Source organism: Rattus norvegicus, chromosome 7, assembly GCF_021556685.1.
Source record: "Rattus norvegicus strain SHRSP/BbbUtx chromosome 7, alternate assembly SHRSP_T2T, whole genome shotgun sequence".
Lineage (NCBI taxonomy): Eukaryota > Metazoa > Chordata > Mammalia > Rodentia > Muridae > Rattus > Rattus norvegicus.
The window spans coordinates 73,134,725-73,152,002 of record NC_141540.1 but is presented as its reverse complement, the minus strand read 5'-3'; the positions used below and the strand labels follow the sequence as shown (position 1 = coordinate 73,152,002).

General features: G+C 52.8%; 1 protein-coding gene and 1 long non-coding RNA gene across 4 annotated transcripts in view; one reads left to right on the top strand and one right to left on the bottom strand.

Annotated features, from left to right (window-relative positions):
* Nucleotides 1-792: 792 nt before the first annotated feature.
* Nucleotides 793-17,278, top strand: part of Lrp1 (LDL receptor related protein 1) — an 80,563-nt gene continuing 64,077 nt past the window's right edge. Inside the window, exons 1-6 of the mRNA NM_001130490.1 lie at nt 793-1,207; nt 9,074-9,196; nt 11,158-11,295; nt 13,678-13,797; nt 15,615-15,743; nt 15,854-16,117. Coding sequence (NP_001123962.1) covers nt 1,138-1,207; nt 9,074-9,196; nt 11,158-11,295; nt 13,678-13,797; nt 15,615-15,743; nt 15,854-16,117 — 844 coding nt within the window. The 5' untranslated portion in view covers nt 793-1,137. The remainder of the gene's footprint in view (nt 1,208-9,073; nt 9,197-11,157; nt 11,296-13,677; nt 13,798-15,614; nt 15,744-15,853; nt 16,118-17,278) is intronic.
* Nucleotides 8,339-16,263, bottom strand: LOC120093805 (uncharacterized). Of its 3 annotated transcripts, XR_015625437.1 has the most exons (5): nt 16,172-16,263; nt 11,719-11,865; nt 10,784-10,853; nt 10,398-10,541; nt 8,339-8,766 (listed from the first exon to the last, which is right to left on the bottom strand). It is a non-coding gene; the product is annotated as an uncharacterized LOC120093805 (long non-coding RNA). The 3 variants fall into 3 exon arrangements; XR_015625435.1 differs by lacking the exon at nt 10,784-10,853 and having other exon boundaries at nt 10,398-10,599; nt 16,172-16,232; XR_015625436.1 differs by lacking the exon at nt 16,172-16,263 and having other exon boundaries at nt 11,719-12,050.

Here is a 17,278-nt window from a genome sequence, read left to right as displayed (position 1 = left end):
GGGCCGACAAGCTGCAGCGTGTCCCCGCGGGTGTCCCTGTTTACTCTGAGCCCTGGAGCGAGGTGGGGGCGGGACCACGTGGCCCCTCCTTCACTCCGCCCCCTGAAGATGCAGGCCCCAATCCCGAACCGGTTCTTACAAAGTCTCCAAATCAAAGCTCAGCCTTTCCCGCACCTTCCCTGCGGACTGGCCATCCCTGCCCCCACCCTAGGCTGGGGAGGCACTGTCTGGCTTTCCCCAAGGAAATCAGACCCCCGCCTAGACAGCGGCTCCGGACCCCACAGAGGGGATCTGAAATTCTGGGGTGTGACATCGAGTTTTAAAGAGACTATAGAGCGCAGCTCCTCTCGCCCCTTACCCCATCCCACCCTCGGCTCCACCAGCTCTAGCGGGCGCTGGGTTGAAGTAGATGCAGTTAGAAGACAGGGTGCCCGGGGACTCCCACTCTCGGACCGCTTCCCAGAACTCCAAAGCTTGTCGCGCCTCCGACTCCCCCTCCCCAGGGCAGCGCGCCAAATCGGCGCATGCGCACTGTCAGGATTGCCGCGTAGCTCTTTCCCCCCCCCCCCCACCCTCTCTTTTTTCTTTCCCCGCCCCTTCCCTCCTTCCCTCCTCTCCCTGTCCCCTCCCTCTCTCCTCGGAGCACCCCCTCCCTCCCCCCCCCCGCGGCACTTCAGTCCGGGGAACAGCGGTGCGAGCTCTAGGCCAGTGCACTGAGGAGGCGGAAACGGGGGAGCCCCTAGTGCTCCATCAGGCCCCTACCAAAGGCACCCCCATCGGGTCCACGCCCCCCACCCCCCACCCCGCCTCCTCCCAATTGTGCATTTTTGCAGCCGGAGGCGGCTCCGAGATGGGGCTGTGAGCTTCGCCCTGGGAGGGGGAGAGGAGCGAGGAGTAAAGCAGGGGTGAAGGGTTCGAATTTGGGGGCAGGGGGCGCACCCGCGTCAGCAGGCCCTTCCCAGGGGGCTCGGAACTGTATCATTTCACCTATGCCCCTGATTCGCTTTGCTTAAGGAAAGGATAAGAATAGAAGAGTCAGGGAGAGGAAGATAAAGGGGGACCCCCCAATTGGGGGGGGCGAGGACAAGAAGTAACAGGACCAGAGGGTGGGGGCTGCTGTTTCCATCGGCCCACACCATGCTGACCCCGCCGTTGCTGCTGCTGCTGCCCCTGCTTTCAGCTCTGGTCGCCGGGGCCACTATGGATGGTGAGTGAGATTCCGGCGGCCCCCATGGACCCCTGGGGGCTCCCCCTCCCCAACCCCCACTCTTGCGTCTGGATGGGGAAGAGAGCCGCGGGAGGGGGTGCCTTTTGTTATCCCAGTCCAGCTGACACAGCAGCGGCCTGACTGGGAGCGGGGATGGGGTCTGATTTGGGGGATGGGAGCCTGGGATAAATGATGCTTCCAGGGCCCCCCAGCTCAGACAAAGACCAGAGGCCTGGCTGGGAAAGGAGGGCTCCCCCTTTTCTGATCTTGGGATTGAGAGGCCTTCTCTTCCTATGTCTGGTACGGGAGGGCCTCTGCCTCCTCTACATCCTCCACCCTCCTGCCCCCCCCCCCCATCTGAATTGTGAAGGAATCCGGATTTGCTGTGTACCGCTGCAAAAGGGGGCGGAGGGCCTTTTGCAGTGGACTCTGAAGGCTGGAAGGCAAAGCTGGCTAGGGGTGCCCTGCTGGCCAAAGGGCAGGCAGGCCGAGAAAGCTGTGGGTGGGGATAGGGAGGGCCCCCTGTTTGGGTGTGGAATGAGCCCTGTATCCCAGGCATGGAGGCCTGGGTCCAGAATCCTGGGCTGCCTGCCTGGGTTCCGAAGTGAGCACTTCCCCTCTGAGGGCCTCTGTCAGTAGCCGGTTGAGGGATGGAGGGGTCTGGTGATGCTTACGGCTGAAATTTCCCTTCTTAATTCCTGGGAGCTTTAAGATGAGAGGAAAACGTCAGATGTCATCATTCTGGAAGAGATTGGAGAATGGTCTGGATTGCTCGGGAGGGGTTCAGAGGAAGCTCTGTCTCTCTGATTTCTGGCTTGGTCACAGTTTCCATTGGAAGGAGAGTTGGTTGGGATGGGGGGCTATGACATGTGCCTACACCCCAATTCCTGCTCATTTAGTAAATGTGTAAAGGCCAGCCCTGCCTCACCTCATACGTACACTTTGTATGCTAGTTGGATTTGGGCTCTGTGTTCTTTTGGGGGAACTGCGCGCCCCTTGCCCCTCTTCTGTCAGCTCTTTCTCCTCATGCAGTGACTCGACAGTTCAAAACTTGCCCAAGCTTCACGCAGGGGTCATGGGGTTGAATTGGGCTGGGTCTCTAACTTGAGAAGGGGTGAGATTTCGTGACTTCCTGTCAGGTTTGCCTCTCACTGGGAACAACAGCTTCATAGCATCTTACAGCCAGCCCTCTTCTGCCTTCCAGAGTTTGCCAGGCCAGGATTGGGAAAGTTTTTCCCTGAAATCAGATTATGTATCCTCTCCCCACCCCCTAACTTGTTTCAGTTTGGGGAGGAGGACAAGAGAGTCAGGAGGCAGCTGTGCCCAGGAAAACAGTTTACTCAGTGGTCCTCGGTCATGTCATGTTGGGGACTGTCTTGTCTGGGTGCCACCCCTAATTTTCTGCCTGTAATGAGGAAAGAGACTCTGCCCTGTCAGACAAGCCTGTGCAGACACCCTCTGTTCTTCACATTTAACATCATCCTGTGCTTTCTTTTTGGTTTGAGCATTGTGAGGGAAGAGGGGAAACTGAGGCAAAGAGCTTTGGGAAGAAAATGTATTAAGCAAGAAACAGACCCTTCAGGAGCCCCATGGATGGAGAGTGGGTGGAATCAGGTAGAAGGGAAAGATGCTTGTGGAGATCCCTGGCTCATTCAGTGTGAGCATAACTCCCAGGACCCTAAATGCTGCACTAAGGTGATTGGTGGTGATGGAATGAGGAACTTTGACACATTAACCTTAATTGTCTCGAGCTATGTACTGCTAAGTCCCCAGTTTGTTTCAGCTCTGTGCGTGGTCTGTCAGGGCTAGAGTAAAGGTCAGTGGTAGGCTATTTGTCCTAGCACACGGGATGCCCTCTGTCCCATCTCTGGCAAGAAATACAATCCTAGGGAAAGGACGGTCTTCTGGGAGGAAGAGAGAATCTGTAGAGGAATAGGTCCTGTGCATTCTGGAGCACTTAGCCCAGCTCTCTAGACACTGAGCATCCTTCTTGGCTTTCTGGAGAAGGAGCCTCCTGCCTCAACGTACCTAACAGTTCTAATTGCCCTTCCTGCTGCTCAGAAATAACTCTAGGGACCGCCCCATACTCTCTTCTCTCTGGGTCTGAAACTCATACTGGAGTCCTCTGCCTTGTGGGGTGAGAGGCTTCACTTCCTCCTGGTAGACACATTTGTAGCCAAGGAGGATTGAAAAGGCAGAGATAAGGCTCTTTGAGGACCCTGCTGAGATGGTGGAGTTCATGGTGGAGGAGCTTGAAGGCCAGGTAACCAGCTCGGGGCAGACAGCTGACTTCTGTCCCCAGTCCTCTCTTCTCCCGCCTGAGCTGGCGTGTTAGAAGTTGCTGGGAGGGGTTGGGGATTTAGCTCAGTGGTAGAGTGCTTGCCTAGCAAGCGCAAGGCCCTGGGTTCGGTCCCCAGCTCCGAAAAAAAGAAAAAAAACAAAAAAAAAAAAAAAAAAAAAGAAGTTGCTGGGAAAGGTGGACAGTTGAAGTGAGTTATGAGGTTGAAATGTCAGCCTCCTGTCTTCCTGGAGAACATTCCAGTCTCTAGTCTCCCTGTTCAGACCCAAATCCTAAACATCCCTCCTTCAAAGCCAGGTGCGGGGAGGAGATTCATTGGGGCCGTTATTTTGATGTTGGGGGGGCCACTTCACAAGACTTTTTCTTCCAGTCTTGTTTTCTGTGCTTTCTGTTTCATTATTCCCTCCACCCATGTCACCCCTTTCCAAACCCATATCCTCTTCAAATCCCTTCCTTGGGTTGGATGCAACTTAGTGGGGAGGCAGGGCACACATAGCCTGCTTAATGCTTAAGGTCCTGGGGTTCTGTCCCCTGTACCAACAAAAGCCAAATCAACAGCCATCCTTTGGAAAGACTTTTCTTATCCCAGTTTTACTTTAACCCCAGACCTAGAATGAATTCTCTCACGCACACCCTGAATTCTCTTCTTGGGTCTCCCCTGGCCCTTGGAGTCTTTACTCTGTTGTGATCCAGATCTGAGTAGGAGAGCTTGCTTGCCCTCAGGGAACCTGGGCTGCTGAGTGGGACTGTGCAAGGGTCCCTGAGTTGGTGGTGACTTGTGCCAGGAACCTGGTCCTGCCTCCTGCGTTCTGTCCCAGATCTCAGCCTGGTTAGCAGGATCCTGTGTTGTTTGGAGAAGGAAGCAGTTAGCTCTGGAGTGTTTCCTGTGCTGCGACCTCATGGCACCAGTGCGGAGCCTCCCAGAAGGTGGTGAGGGACAGACAGAGGGGACTCCTCATCACAATCCCACAAGATGACAGTCCCAGGCCCCAACTTCCCTGGCTGAAGACTTCGACTTCCTTGTGTGGGGGGAAGGGGGGCACCCTCCCACTCTGTGAGAGACAGCAGTCTCTAATCTGGACTCCCGTTAGTCACATTGTTGCTGATGCTGGGACTTTGTCTCCCAAGGCCAGGATATGTGCTGCCCTCCACTCTGTCATGGGGGGGGGGGGTCACTCTCTGGGTTCACCCCAGGAGAACTGTGTCACCCTCTGGGCAACTCCTGCCCCAGCCCCCTTCGTGCTTTCTTTGGCTGTCTACTTTGTTGTCTGTCTGCTCTGTGTCTCTGGCCCTCTTAGTTCTTATCTTGTATTTGCACATCCTTTGCAGCCTGACTCTGTTCTCAGTCACTGTCTTCATTTCTTTTGTCTAACTCTAACCTCTGTGCGGTCCCTAGCTCTTGAAACCTACCTGGTGGTGGCATTTCTCCTGGGCTTCCCTGCCTGCCCCTTACCTTCCTGAACCTAGACTGTCCCCTGCAACATCCTCCAAGTTCCTCTCTCCTAACCCTCCTCACTGATTTTGGGAATTGTCTTCAGGGCACATATTTCTGGAACAACAACAAAAACAAACAAAACCCTTGATTTTTGTTTATTTTTGTTGTGGGCTAAAAGGGAGGACTGGAGGTGTTTCAGAAAGAAAAGAGGGAAGTAAGAGTTCTGGGAGAACTTCCTCCTGGTGGGAAAGACCTAGAGAACAAGTCAGGCGCTTAGGTCTTTACCACCGGTGAGCGCAGGCCATGTGGGCATGGGGGAGGGCTAATAACAAGGGACTCACCCTTGAGAGTTGTGTTGACCTCTGCAGGCATTCCAGGGGATCTGGATTTTATTTGTAGGGAAAGGAAGAGACAGGGTCGTGGGTCAGGCTGATGTCCTGCTGAGTCAATATTGACTCAGGATTGAAGGGTAGACCCTTCTTTTCCCCTGGCTGTCTGTCCATCTGTCCCAGGCCGCAAAGCAGGGTTTCAGACTCAGGAATGACAAAAATGTGTCTGAACCTCACTGAGCCGAGGGAAGGAGCCACTGGTAACACCCAAAATACATAAAATTTGGCGAAAGCTCTGTGTTGGGCAGAAGGCCTTCTCTGCCCAGTGTTTGAAAGCTCAGATCCCAGCTTGGCTTGTTCCCTGAGCTTGGCCATGGTTTCCCTTACAGAATATCCCCATACCTATCAGGGGCACCTATCCCTCTCTCTACCCCGTCACTCTCCAGGGTCACTTTCTTGCTGCTCCCGCTCTCAGTCCTTCAGGAAGAAGGCCTGGGGCTCCCAGGGGTTGTTGAAGGGCAGCCCCTTCCCCCTTCCTTTGGAGAGTCTCTGTCCAGGGCTACACTTTCTCTTCTCCCTCTTCCCTAGTCAGGCATACTGGCCTCCCGTCACCACCCTACCCCAAGGTCCCAGAGTGAGACAGAGGAGATAGCCAAGGCTTGAGCCAGGCGGTGGGGTCTGTGTTGTGTCTGGATACACACCCAACCCCACACCTCCTGCCCTGGCTCCAGCTTGGTGGCCCTGGGGGCCATGGCTGGGCTGGGTGCCTGGTTGGGGAGGGGCAGGGTGTTGGCCAAGTTAGCATGGCGGTCACATCTCTAGGCAAAGCTGAGAACAGACGCCCCTGTGTCCCCGTGCTCCTGCAGCTCTCTCTCCCTCCTCCCTCTCTCCTGATTCTCCCTTAGACCCCAGCCTTCCTCTCTCCCATTCTTGTCCCACTCCTCCATGCCCTCATCCCCAGAGGCTACCCAGTCTGAACAATCTCTGTTGCCCTCCCTCTGATGGGGAACCATGTTCCTACCTCTTCTTTCTCAGTGTTCTCTGTAGGATGGGATTAAGCTGGCAAACATCTCATAGCCTGACAGTTGGACCCCAGGGCTTCAGATATGTGTGTGGACTCAGTGGTCACCTTTAAAGAAAATTCACTGCCATCTGGTGTTGGGGACAGTGAGGGGACAGGCAGGGACTGACTGAGGCTGCCAATTCCTAACCCATCTGCAGGCCACAATGACAGGTTTTCTGTGTGTTGAGTTCAGATGCAGAAGACTCCTCTAAGGGCATCTAGGTTGGCTTGGCCTTTAAAGAGATTATATGTTTCCTCCCCCATCCCACTCCCGGCTCCCTCCCAGTTTGGAGGAGGCTTCACTTGGCTGTGGAGACTGCCCCAAAGTAGGTTATGTGTTTTCCTTCTCCCCCTGAAGGAAATCAAAGACAGGCTTCAGCCTTCTCACTCAAAATTCCTAGGGCTTTCTCCACCATGGCTGACAGGAAGTTCTTTTACTTATCTCTCTCCAATCCTTCTGCTATCCTGGCTTTCCTGAGAGACCTGCAACCTGCCCTCTCCTCCATCCACCCTGTGCCCCTGGGTCTGAGGAGATGGTGCAGGACAGGGTCTGAGCCCTCCTCTTCCTTTCTGGGAGGGAGGGAGCCCATCCCCCACTGCCCTCCACAAGAGCACATCTGGTTTGTGAATCTCTCATTTCAGCTTTTGGAGTTTGCCAGCTGCTGTTTCCTCTGTCGAATTCAGGCCAAAAATGGGGGTGGGGGACAGTGGGGGAACCATGTGAGAGCCAGAGGAGGGGACCCACGGCTGGGGCTCAGAAGACAGAGGAGGTCAGAGTGTCCAGCCAGTGACCTCAGGCCCTGGCTGTGGGTTCTGCCCCTGGCGAGTGGGGGGGCATGGGCTCAGCCCCCAGGTGGGAAGGGGAAGATGTGTCATCAGCCTGGGTGTCTCAGGGGTCCGATTCTGAGCTCCAAACACCCCATCTGTCTCTGAGAGCTGCTGCAGTCCCTCTCTCCCCCTCAGGCCGCCTGGCTGGCCAGGGGAAGTGGTGGTCTCCAGCATGCTAACTAGGCTGGCGGGCTGTTTCCCGGGAAGACCTCACAGCTGGCCCAGTGGGGCAATGAACTCAGCATTATCCACCTCCTCAAGGGGCCTTTATTCCCGGATCAGGGCAGGGGGGAGAAGGGAGGGAGGGGGGACTCCAAGGGGGCCTGGCCAGGCCATCCTTGATGTGTTTCCTGAACTCAGCTCTGGTTCTGGCCAGGGGCCTGGGTACAGTCCCCTCCGCCAGAGCTGGGGATGAGGGAGAGAGGACATTTCGTGTGGCCATCCAACTTCCTCCTTCAGAGCCCTGACACAGTTCTCTTACTCTCCTGTCTCAGCCCTCCGTTAGTACTATGTAGTTTCCCCCAGGAACTGTGGGTCCCGAGGGGTCCATGACCTTTGGACACATCTTGGTTCCTAGTTCAGTGCCTGGCACAGAGCTGGCCTTCAGTATGTGTCAGAGAAACAGAAATGGGCGCTACCGGGTGGGAGAAAAGGTGATGAGAAACCAGGAGAGGAGACTCCTGCCCTGATGTGGATGAAAGACCCCTGTCCCGTGCAGGACATGGTGACTGGAACAGATGGGTTAGGGGTATGGCTGCCAGGTGAGGGCTGTACTCCTTAAAGACCTAGAGCCCTGGTGCCAAAGAGATGGCTCAGTGGTTAAGACTCACTGCTTGCTTTTCCAGAGTACCTGAGTTCAATTCCCACCATTTCAAAGGCATCTTGCACCTTTTCTAAATCTACTTCCAGGGGACCCAGTGCTTCTGTGCCCTCCTCAGACACCAGGCAAATGTGCTACACAGACAGCCATGCAGGCAAAACACCCATACACATAAAATAAAACTTGAAAAAGAAAAAAGGAAACAAAGCAACAACAATAGAAACCTAGATTTGGGTGAACTGGGTTGAGTCCTGGTTTGTCACTTGCCAGGTGTGTGATCCTCAGCAGGTCTAGCCCAGAAACTGTGGGTTAGCCTTCCCTCTTCTCATCTTGTGGGAAAGACTAAATAAGACAGCACATGGAAAAAGCTAGTTTATCACTGTCTGCTACACTCATGCTGATCACAGTACTGCCCGCTGTCTCTGGTGGAGCTCCTCATGAGGGTAGGAGGGGGGATGAGAGGGATTAGAGCCAGGTGGTTCCCATGGATATAAATCACTCCACAGGTGAGGGGTACCACAGTTAGTTTCTAGAGATCAAGCCAACCAGCACCCTGCCTCTGCTGGTAATGAGCTTTAGGTCCTTCTTATCCAGAGAACTCCCCTAAAAGTCCTACTTGTGGTCTTGTGTCTTGTGGAAGCTGAAGTTTCTGCCCAGGTGTCCTCTGCAGATAACATCTCCAAGCCACACTGTGGGCCAAGGGGTCCAGCGGTAAGAGGTAGGAGCTGGGTGATATAGATCAAGAGGTCAGTAGCATCCTGAGGTCAGAGGTTAAGAAAGGCCAGCTGGACGGGATTAAGAAGAGACAGAGAAAGAGCACAGTGAAGGTCTCTGCCCTGTCCCACCATCATCCCTAGCAGAGTGAGGGGTGCTGGTGTCTGGTGGGGTGACAAACAGCAAGGAGCTACAGGGGCCTGCTGAACAGACAACCTAGGAAACTTGGAAAGGGATGATAAGGTCCTTTTGGCTCCTCCATTGTTCCAGGTCCACAGTATGGAGGATTGATGCTGGAGGAGAACGAGCCTTAGGAAGCTCCAGGGTCCAAGAGAGAGTTCCCTCCTTTACAGTTACCCTTTCTTTCCTTGCCTTCAGCCCCTAAAACTTGCAGCCCTAAGCAGTTTGCCTGCAGAGACCAAATCACCTGTATCTCGAAGGGCTGGCGGTGTGACGGGGAAAGAGATTGTCCGGACGGCTCTGATGAAGCCCCCGAGATCTGTGAGTATCTTCCCTGGCTGCTCTCTCCAGATGAGAGCAGCCGTCTCTAGCCTAGCATGGGGCTTGCTCTGTACTTGTACCTAGGACACAGCTAAAAGTATCCCTGCTTCTTCAGAGTACCCACACAGTCCCTGGCATGCGTAACAGCAGCACCCTGGATTTCTCCTTTGGCTCCCATGTCCCCAAGGCTGTTGGGGACAGTATCCTCTGGGATGCACCTTTGTCATGAGGAGATAACTGAGCCACACTTTTCTTTGAGCATTTTCTTCTTCCCCACTTTGAAACTTCTCTGGCTGGTGCTCAATGAGTGGCCTTCAGGTCTTGCCAGGTACCCTGCTACCCTTAGTCCCAGGCCAAAGGCCATTGGCCTTACTCAGTCCCTGTACCAGAAGCCCCACCCCTGTACCCTTCCTGACACCCTGCCCTCGCCTGCCCCCAATAAGTGGTGTAATCAGAGGCAGCTGTTTAAACTGGGAGAAAGGTCCCCACCCAGCCTTCACCCTGCCAGTGGCCAGGATGGGGAGGGGTTTATGGGGTGGAGGACTTGCTGCCAGGACTCTAGAGTACTGGGGTCTCCACCCCCAGTATCTTCCATACATGGCCAATCCTGGCCAAGGTCTTAGCATGCTCTGGACTTCATCTGGCTCTGGTCCTATCTGTACCCTTTCCCCATACTTCCAACCATGGTCATCAAAGGTTGAAGGTGAAGGGTGGAAATGAAGCCACCTGTTTTCTTCCTCACCCCTGCATCCTGCCTGGAGGAGTAGACACTACTTCCTCTCCACGTGTTTGACCCTTGCCTGTGTGGCGGAAGGACAGAAAGCCACAGAGAAGGGCTGGGTCACACTCTTGTTCATCCTTCTTTCAGTTTGATACAAATCCCATCTCAGATAGTTCCCCACATGTGTGTTCACACACATGCGTTCTCCTGGAGCATAGCAGATAACACATAGCCCCACCTGGCCCACCCACCAGACAAAGACGCCGACAGGTTTGTATAACCCATGCAGATGCTATACACTCCCAGGAGTGGCTGCAGAAACACTCTGACAGATGCCTGAACACACAGACTGGCAGGGGTACATATAAATCCAGGCAGGGTCACAAGATGTTATGGGAACTTCTTGCCCACGAGCCACTCCCTGCACGAGCAGTGCCTGTCAGGCTCTGCCCCCATACACACCCTCTCATATACCCTTACCTGTTGGGATCATTGTCTTAACCTCTCATCCCTCCAGCCAGCAACCGTGACAATTAAGAGGGATGTGGTTAGTAGGCCACAGCTTTTGACATCTCCAGATCCTTTCGTTAGATCTTTGCTCTGGGTTGCAAGTCTAGAATAATACTGTATTGAAATAAGGTATAAGTCACATACACAGTTCTGAAATTTCCAAGTAGCCACGCTGGGGGGAAAAAAAAAAAGCAAACTGCTAAGGTTAGTTTGAATGCTTTCACCGAAGGCGCTCAAAATATTGTTTTCACTATATGAATATTCTGTGGATGAAACTATTAGAGATCTTTTGCCCTCTTCTGATGGATCAAAAAACTAGTATATATTTATAAGTGGTTTTAATTTGGTGCACTCACAGCGTTGGAGAGCTGCAGAAGGCTGGTGCTGGTGCATGAACTGGCTCTCTTGTAGACACAGCTCTGCGCTCTGAAACCCACACAAAGTTAGTGTGTTATTGTTTATCATTGGAGCTCCTTTCTGCCAGGGACTGTGTTTCCTTAAACCCAGCAAAACCTTTCACTTCTGCCTTCTGCCTGTCTCCTGATTAGAGAATGTTGAGGCTGGGGGCTCCATTAGGGAGTAGGCCCTAGCCTAACACCTCTTGAGATCTAGAATGTGCCGCTATCTGAAATGCCAATCTTGGTTTATTAAACCTACCCACCCATTACAGAGACACCTAGACAGCCACCCCAGGCAGCCTGGTCATGCTGTCACTTCTGTTTGCTCCCAGGTCCACAGAGTAAAGCCCAGAGATGCCCACCAAATGAGCACAGTTGCCTGGGGACCGAGCTGTGTGTCCCCATGTCTCGTCTCTGCAACGGGATCCAGGATTGCATGGATGGCTCAGATGAGGGTGCTCACTGCCGAGGTAGGGGCTCCCCACACTCTCCTGTGCCATGGATACAGGATCTCTTGGCTCAGCATCTGGTGGGATGGCTGGTTTATGATCAAGGACCGTCCTTGAGCTTCAGTGTGTATGAGGCCTTGTTCTGCTCCCATGCCCAGACTTACAAGGCCCCTTGGGCTTGGAGATTGATCTGACAGCCCTGAAGGCTTCAGCCATGGGCCTGACCAGGCACTTTCTTCTGGCTGTGTGTGCTTGGATAAGTCACTAGCTCTTTTCAAGTCTGTTCTCAACTATTAAATGAGGAGTCGGCATTTTTATGCTGTTTGTTTTTAATCCTGGACTCCTTCTTTGAACACTTTCCTATCTGAATCCTGAGAAAGGGACAGAGGTGCTGTGCTCACAGCTAAGATGGGGAGGAGTTCAGTCTGAGGAGGGAGTACTCACCATCAGTCTCTCTTAGCTGTGGTAGCAGTTTGAGAGGAACCATGATATGGGTGGTGACAAAGCTTCAGGCCTGGCTCTTAGAGAAATAGTAGCCTCTTCTTCTTCTGCCCTGGGCTCTGGGCCTGGAGCGAGCCATGTCTGACAGGCCTTGAGGAAAGCAGTTATGGAAGTCGGGGTGTGGCAAGCGTCATATGTCATGCACATGTCAGAAAACATCTGCCTGTGGGAGGAGGCACATCTGGATCCTTTCACTCTGGCATGGACTATGGAGCAAGGGAATTTGTGGGGGATTTTTCCCCCCTCCTTTCTTTTGGTTGATTTCATCTGGAGATCTTGGAAGGAGATGCAGAAATTAAGTTCAGCCCCATGTCCAATCTTAGCCAACAGTCGTGCTCAGGTTCGCTTCCTTGTGGAATATTTTTCAGTAACAGAAACAAACAAACAAAATAACTCGACCCTGAATCCCCCCACCCACACACACACCAAGACTAGATCTTCCACAGCAGACAACATTTTCTTCCTTGGCAAAAGACAATGACGGTGGTAAATTTGGGCTTTCTGGTCAGAGAAGAGCAGAAGGAATAACAGAGTCCCGCCTCCCTATCCCAGCCTCTTCTGGCAGACTTAGTGCCCTAAACACCTTATCCTTTGAGCTGTTCTCTTCTGGGGAGGAGTGGGCACTTGGACAAAGGGGTCTTTGTGGCCTAGTTGCCCAGCCCCAACAAGCCCTTAATTGGGTCGCTGGTCTTGGGAGGGGTTGTTCTCGTACCTCTCCCTGCCCCTGTCTTACCCCTCTGTCTCCCCTGTGGAAGTGGGTCATGGCAGAAGAATCCATTTTATTCTTCCTCTCCATCCTCCATCTGGACTCTGGGTCTTTCCTGTGAGGCCCCCAGAGCTCAAAGATAACTTAGAACAGTACTTTTAGTCCAGAGGACGAAAGCAACCATGTCTGTCTGTTCTTCCCCCTCAGCTGGAGCTGACACAGTAACTCCCTTTAGGTGCAAACTAGAAGCACACAAAAGGGATGAGATTCACTGTCCCTTCTTGTGAATCCCAGAACCCATCCTATGGGAGACACAGATGTGCTGAGTGTCAGGGCAGGAAGAGGCAGGTGACAAGCCACAGTTGGCCGTGACCCTACACCTCCTGTGTTAGTCCCTTATTGGCTTTGTAAAATACATACTGCTTCCTCAGCCCCTCCCTCTCAGACACGATGGCCTTTACTTCAGAGCAGTTTCTGAAGGGTGACTGGAAATGGGGGGGAGGGCACTGTCTTGAGATAGCTATATGTCTGGGATGGTTGCTGTCTTGGGCGGCTGGGCTGTGTATCTGCAGTGGTTGCTGTCTTGGGGTGGCTGTGTGTCTGGGTGGTCGCTGTCTTGGGGTGGCTGTGTGTCTGGGTGGTCGCTGTCTTGGGATGGCTGTGTATCAGGGGTGGTCGCTGTCTTGGGATGGCTGTGTATCAGGGGTGGTCACTGTCTTGGGGTGGCTGTGTATCAGGGGTGGTCACTGTCTTGGGGTGGCTGTGTATCAGGGGTGGTCACTGTCTTGGGGTGGCTGTGTATCAGGGGTGGTCACTGTCTTGGGGTGGCTGTGTATCAGGGGTGGTCACTGTCTTGGGGTGGCTGTGTATCAGGGGTGGTCACTGTCTTGGGGTGGCTGTGTATCAGGGGTGGTCACTGTCTTGGGATGTCTGTGTGTCTGGGGTGGTCACTGTCTTGGGATGTCTGTGTGTCTGGGGTGGTCACTGTCTTGGGATGTCTGTGTGTCTGGGGTGGTCACTGTCTTGGGATGTCTGTGTGTCTGGGGTGGTCACTGTCTTGGGATGGCTGTGTGTCTGGGGTGGTCACTGTCTTGGGATGTCTGTGTGTCTGGAGTGGTCACTGTCTTGGGATGGCTGTGTGTCTGGGGTGGTCACTGTTTTGGGGTGGCCTGAGTGTCTCTCCTGCCCTTGTGCAGAGCTCCGTGTCAACTGTTCTCGAATGGGCTGTCAGCACCATTGCGTCCCTACGCCCAGTGGGCCCACATGCTACTGTAATAACAGCTTCCAGCTTCAGGCAGACGGCAAGACATGCAAAGGTGAGCATGACTGTGTATGTGGGCTATGAGCATGAGGAGGCTGGCTGTAAGGAGGGCTGGAGCAGGGCTGGGCTGGGGGAGGAAAAACAAAAACGGGGGTTCGAGGGGCAGTCCTCACATAGTGTGGCTACAAGCCCTAAGCACTGCTTCCAGCCTACCCTTAAAAATGCTTCCAGAAGGTGTAGCTTGCACATGAATTTTGTTGTCAAAAATTAAAACACTGGCTTGGTGGTACGGCTTGTACCTGTAGCTCCCATACTTGGAAAGCTGAGGTACAGGGATTGCTGGGAATTCCAGGCCAACCTGGGCTACAGTGAAACCCTTTTCTCAAAAAAAAAAAAAAAAAGACCAAGCAGATCAAAACAAATTCTGATATAGTTCCCCTCTCTCTGGAGGACAAACCTCCTAGCAGTGTGTGCTCCCCTTTTGCAGGCCCCCGTGTACACATACTCACCAAAAGTCTAATTGGAAGCAGTGCTTGTGCATGTGTTCTTTTTCCGTAAGTGATTCGGCACTGTGGGTATCACTTACAGTGTTTCTCTCGCTTCAGTACGTTCCAGGGATTTCCCCCCCCCCCCCATCATCCCTGGTAGCATGAAGAGATTTACCTCATTCATTAAAAAAACCACTGTGACGTGAAAGTATTACCACAGTTTACTTGGCCATTTTCCTATTTGATGAGTAAAATGTTCCCATTTTTTTTCTCTGTCTTGAACAATCCAAACTTTTCTGTTTTAATTTGTCTGTCCCAAGTCTGCACAAATTCTGCCTTCTTGGTGCAGCTACCCTGACCTCTAAATCATACTCTTGTGACCTGCCTTTCTCTGCCTTCATCCCCACCCCCCTTTTATGTGTACAAGTGTTTTACCTACATATATGTCTGTGCACCACAGGTATACCTAATGTCTGGAGATGGGGTTGGATCCCCTGGAACTAGTGTTAGGGGTGGTTGTGAGCCACCACGTGGGTGCTGGGACTAGAACCTGGGTCTTCTGCAAGAGCAACAGTGTTCTTAACCATTGAGTCATCCATCTAGCCTCTCTGTATTTTTGTAAGATTTATTTTATTTTTATAAATAAATGTATGAGTGTTTTGCCTTACAGGTATGTGTGGTACCACATGCATATTTGGTGGTTGAGGTCAGAAGAGGCATAGGATCCCCTGAAAGTGGCATTTTACATGGTTGTGAGTCACCATGTGGGTGCTGGGAACAGAATCTGGGTCCTCTGGAAGAGCTGTAAGTGTTCTTAACCATTGAGCCATCTCTGTAGCCCCTGGACTTTTTTTTTTTTTTCTCGGAGCTGGGGACCGAACCCAGGGCCTTGCACTTGCTAGGCAAGCGCTCTACCACTGAGCCAAATCCCCAACCCCTGGACTTTTATTTTTAATGAAGGTCTAGAGATCAAACCCAGGGCCTTGCACGTGTCAGGCAAGCTCCCTGCTGCTGACATACACTAGAGTCCTTCGTCTCCGTTATCTGGTCTTCTCTCACCTGAACTTTTCCTTTTATTTCTTTCATTATAACACTAGCCTTCCGTTTATCACCAGAATGCAAGTTTCATGAAGACAGTGATATAGTTCTGTTTTCAAATTCATCATTGTATCTTCCATACCTGCCCTAACCATTGTCCAAGAATTGTTTTCTGAGTGAATGAGTATCAGTGCACATGACTCAGTAAATTCCGAAAGTGTTTGCCAGGCAGCAATGTCTTTGCATGCTCTGAACTATAATCGATTCCGCCAGTCAGCTGGTGGTATCTCAGGGCACCCTCGCTACACTAGAATGACCATCTTCTCGTCTTTTTCTCTCCGGACAGATTTTGACGAATGCTCTGTGTATGGCACTTGCAGCCAGCTTTGCACCAACACAGATGGCTCCTTCACATGTGGCTGTGTTGAAGGTTACCTGCTGCAACCGGACAACCGCTCATGCAAGGCCAAGAATGGTAAGTGGGGTTGCCTGTGGCCATGGAGCCGGGGACCTGCAACGCAGTTCCCTAAGTGAATGGTGGCCTCAACAGTTACAAGTCCCAACTGCCCTTTCTCCCATCCTCAGAGCCAGTAGATCGGCCCCCGGTGCTACTGATTGCCAACTCCCAGAACATCCTAGCTACGTACCTGAGCGGAGCCCAGGTGTCTACCATCACACCCACCAGCACCCGACAGACCACAGCCATGGACTTCAGTTATGCCAACGAGACTGTATGCTGGGTACATGTTGGGGACAGTGCTGCCCAGACGCAGCTCAAGTGTGCCCGGATGCCTAGCCTGAAGGGCTTCGTGGATGAGCATACCATCAACATCTCCCTGAGTCTGCACCGTGAGTCATTCAGAGGGCAGGGAAGCAGGGGAGATGGGAAAGAGGGGACCCTACCTCTGGCAGAGGCTGAGACGGGGGTCAATGCTTCTATGGAGCAGGAGCAGTGCGATGGCCGTTCTTCCTTTACGACCTTTACACCCTTTTTGCGCCCTTTTACGCCCTTTATGTCCTTTACGTCCTTTACGCCCTTTACGTCCTTTACGTCCATCCAGAGACCGCTCTTTGATTTCTGGTTCAGGGCTAAAGCTGTCCTCAGCAGAAATGTAGGCTGAGAGGGCCACGAATGGTCACTCTCCAGAGACCGGGGACTGTCCCATCCTTGAAAGCAGAGTGTCATTAAACTACAGAGGGGTTTTCCCATATGGAAGGATCTGGAGGAGAGTCAGAGAAGGGTGGTATTATGTAGCAGAGGGCAGAGGAGCCTGAGCCTAAGCCTGACTCACTTTGGGCTTCCATGTAGCATTCTTACCCTCAGGAGTATGGCCAGAAAGGACACCCCGCTGTTGGGTAGGTGCCAAGTCCCTGAGCCTATTTCCTGTGTGTGACAGTCAGTGAGAAGAAGGGAGGAGCCGTGAGCCACTCGAGCATTTAGGATGTGCTGTCCATCCCCATTCAGGCTCTCTTCCTATGCTACTTTGCTGTCTAAGCGTGAGGCAGGGTGTCACAGGCTGGGTTCACACATGGCAGGGTGCAGATCCCCTCTCATGCTGTTATACAAACAAACAAAAATTGCTTCGGAGTCAACAGCTGGCCGAGTCAACATTCCCCGAAAAGCCACACAGGGCTGAAGGGAGGGGTCTGGCCTGTGGTTGATCTGTCCCCAGCCCTCAGACATAGATCTCTGACCTTGAGTAAACCAGAGCTCCCCACCACAACTTTGGTTCCCTAAACTGCATAATGGGCTGGTGTTACTCTGTCCAGATCTGATAAAGTTACAAGTGAGTGGTAAAGAACACCTTGCTAATGAGGCTTAGGGTTATGAACTGGGATCCTATAGTCTTGTTCTTGGTTTTGTTTTGTTTTGTTTGGTGGTGCTTGCTGACAAATGTTAAGCGTGCATCCTATGGCTGGCTAGATCCCTGCTCCTGTAGTAGGTCTGTAAGTCCCTTCTGGGCCCGTGAGGCTCCCCCACAGAAAGCAAAGGTCTCATGAGGTTATAAA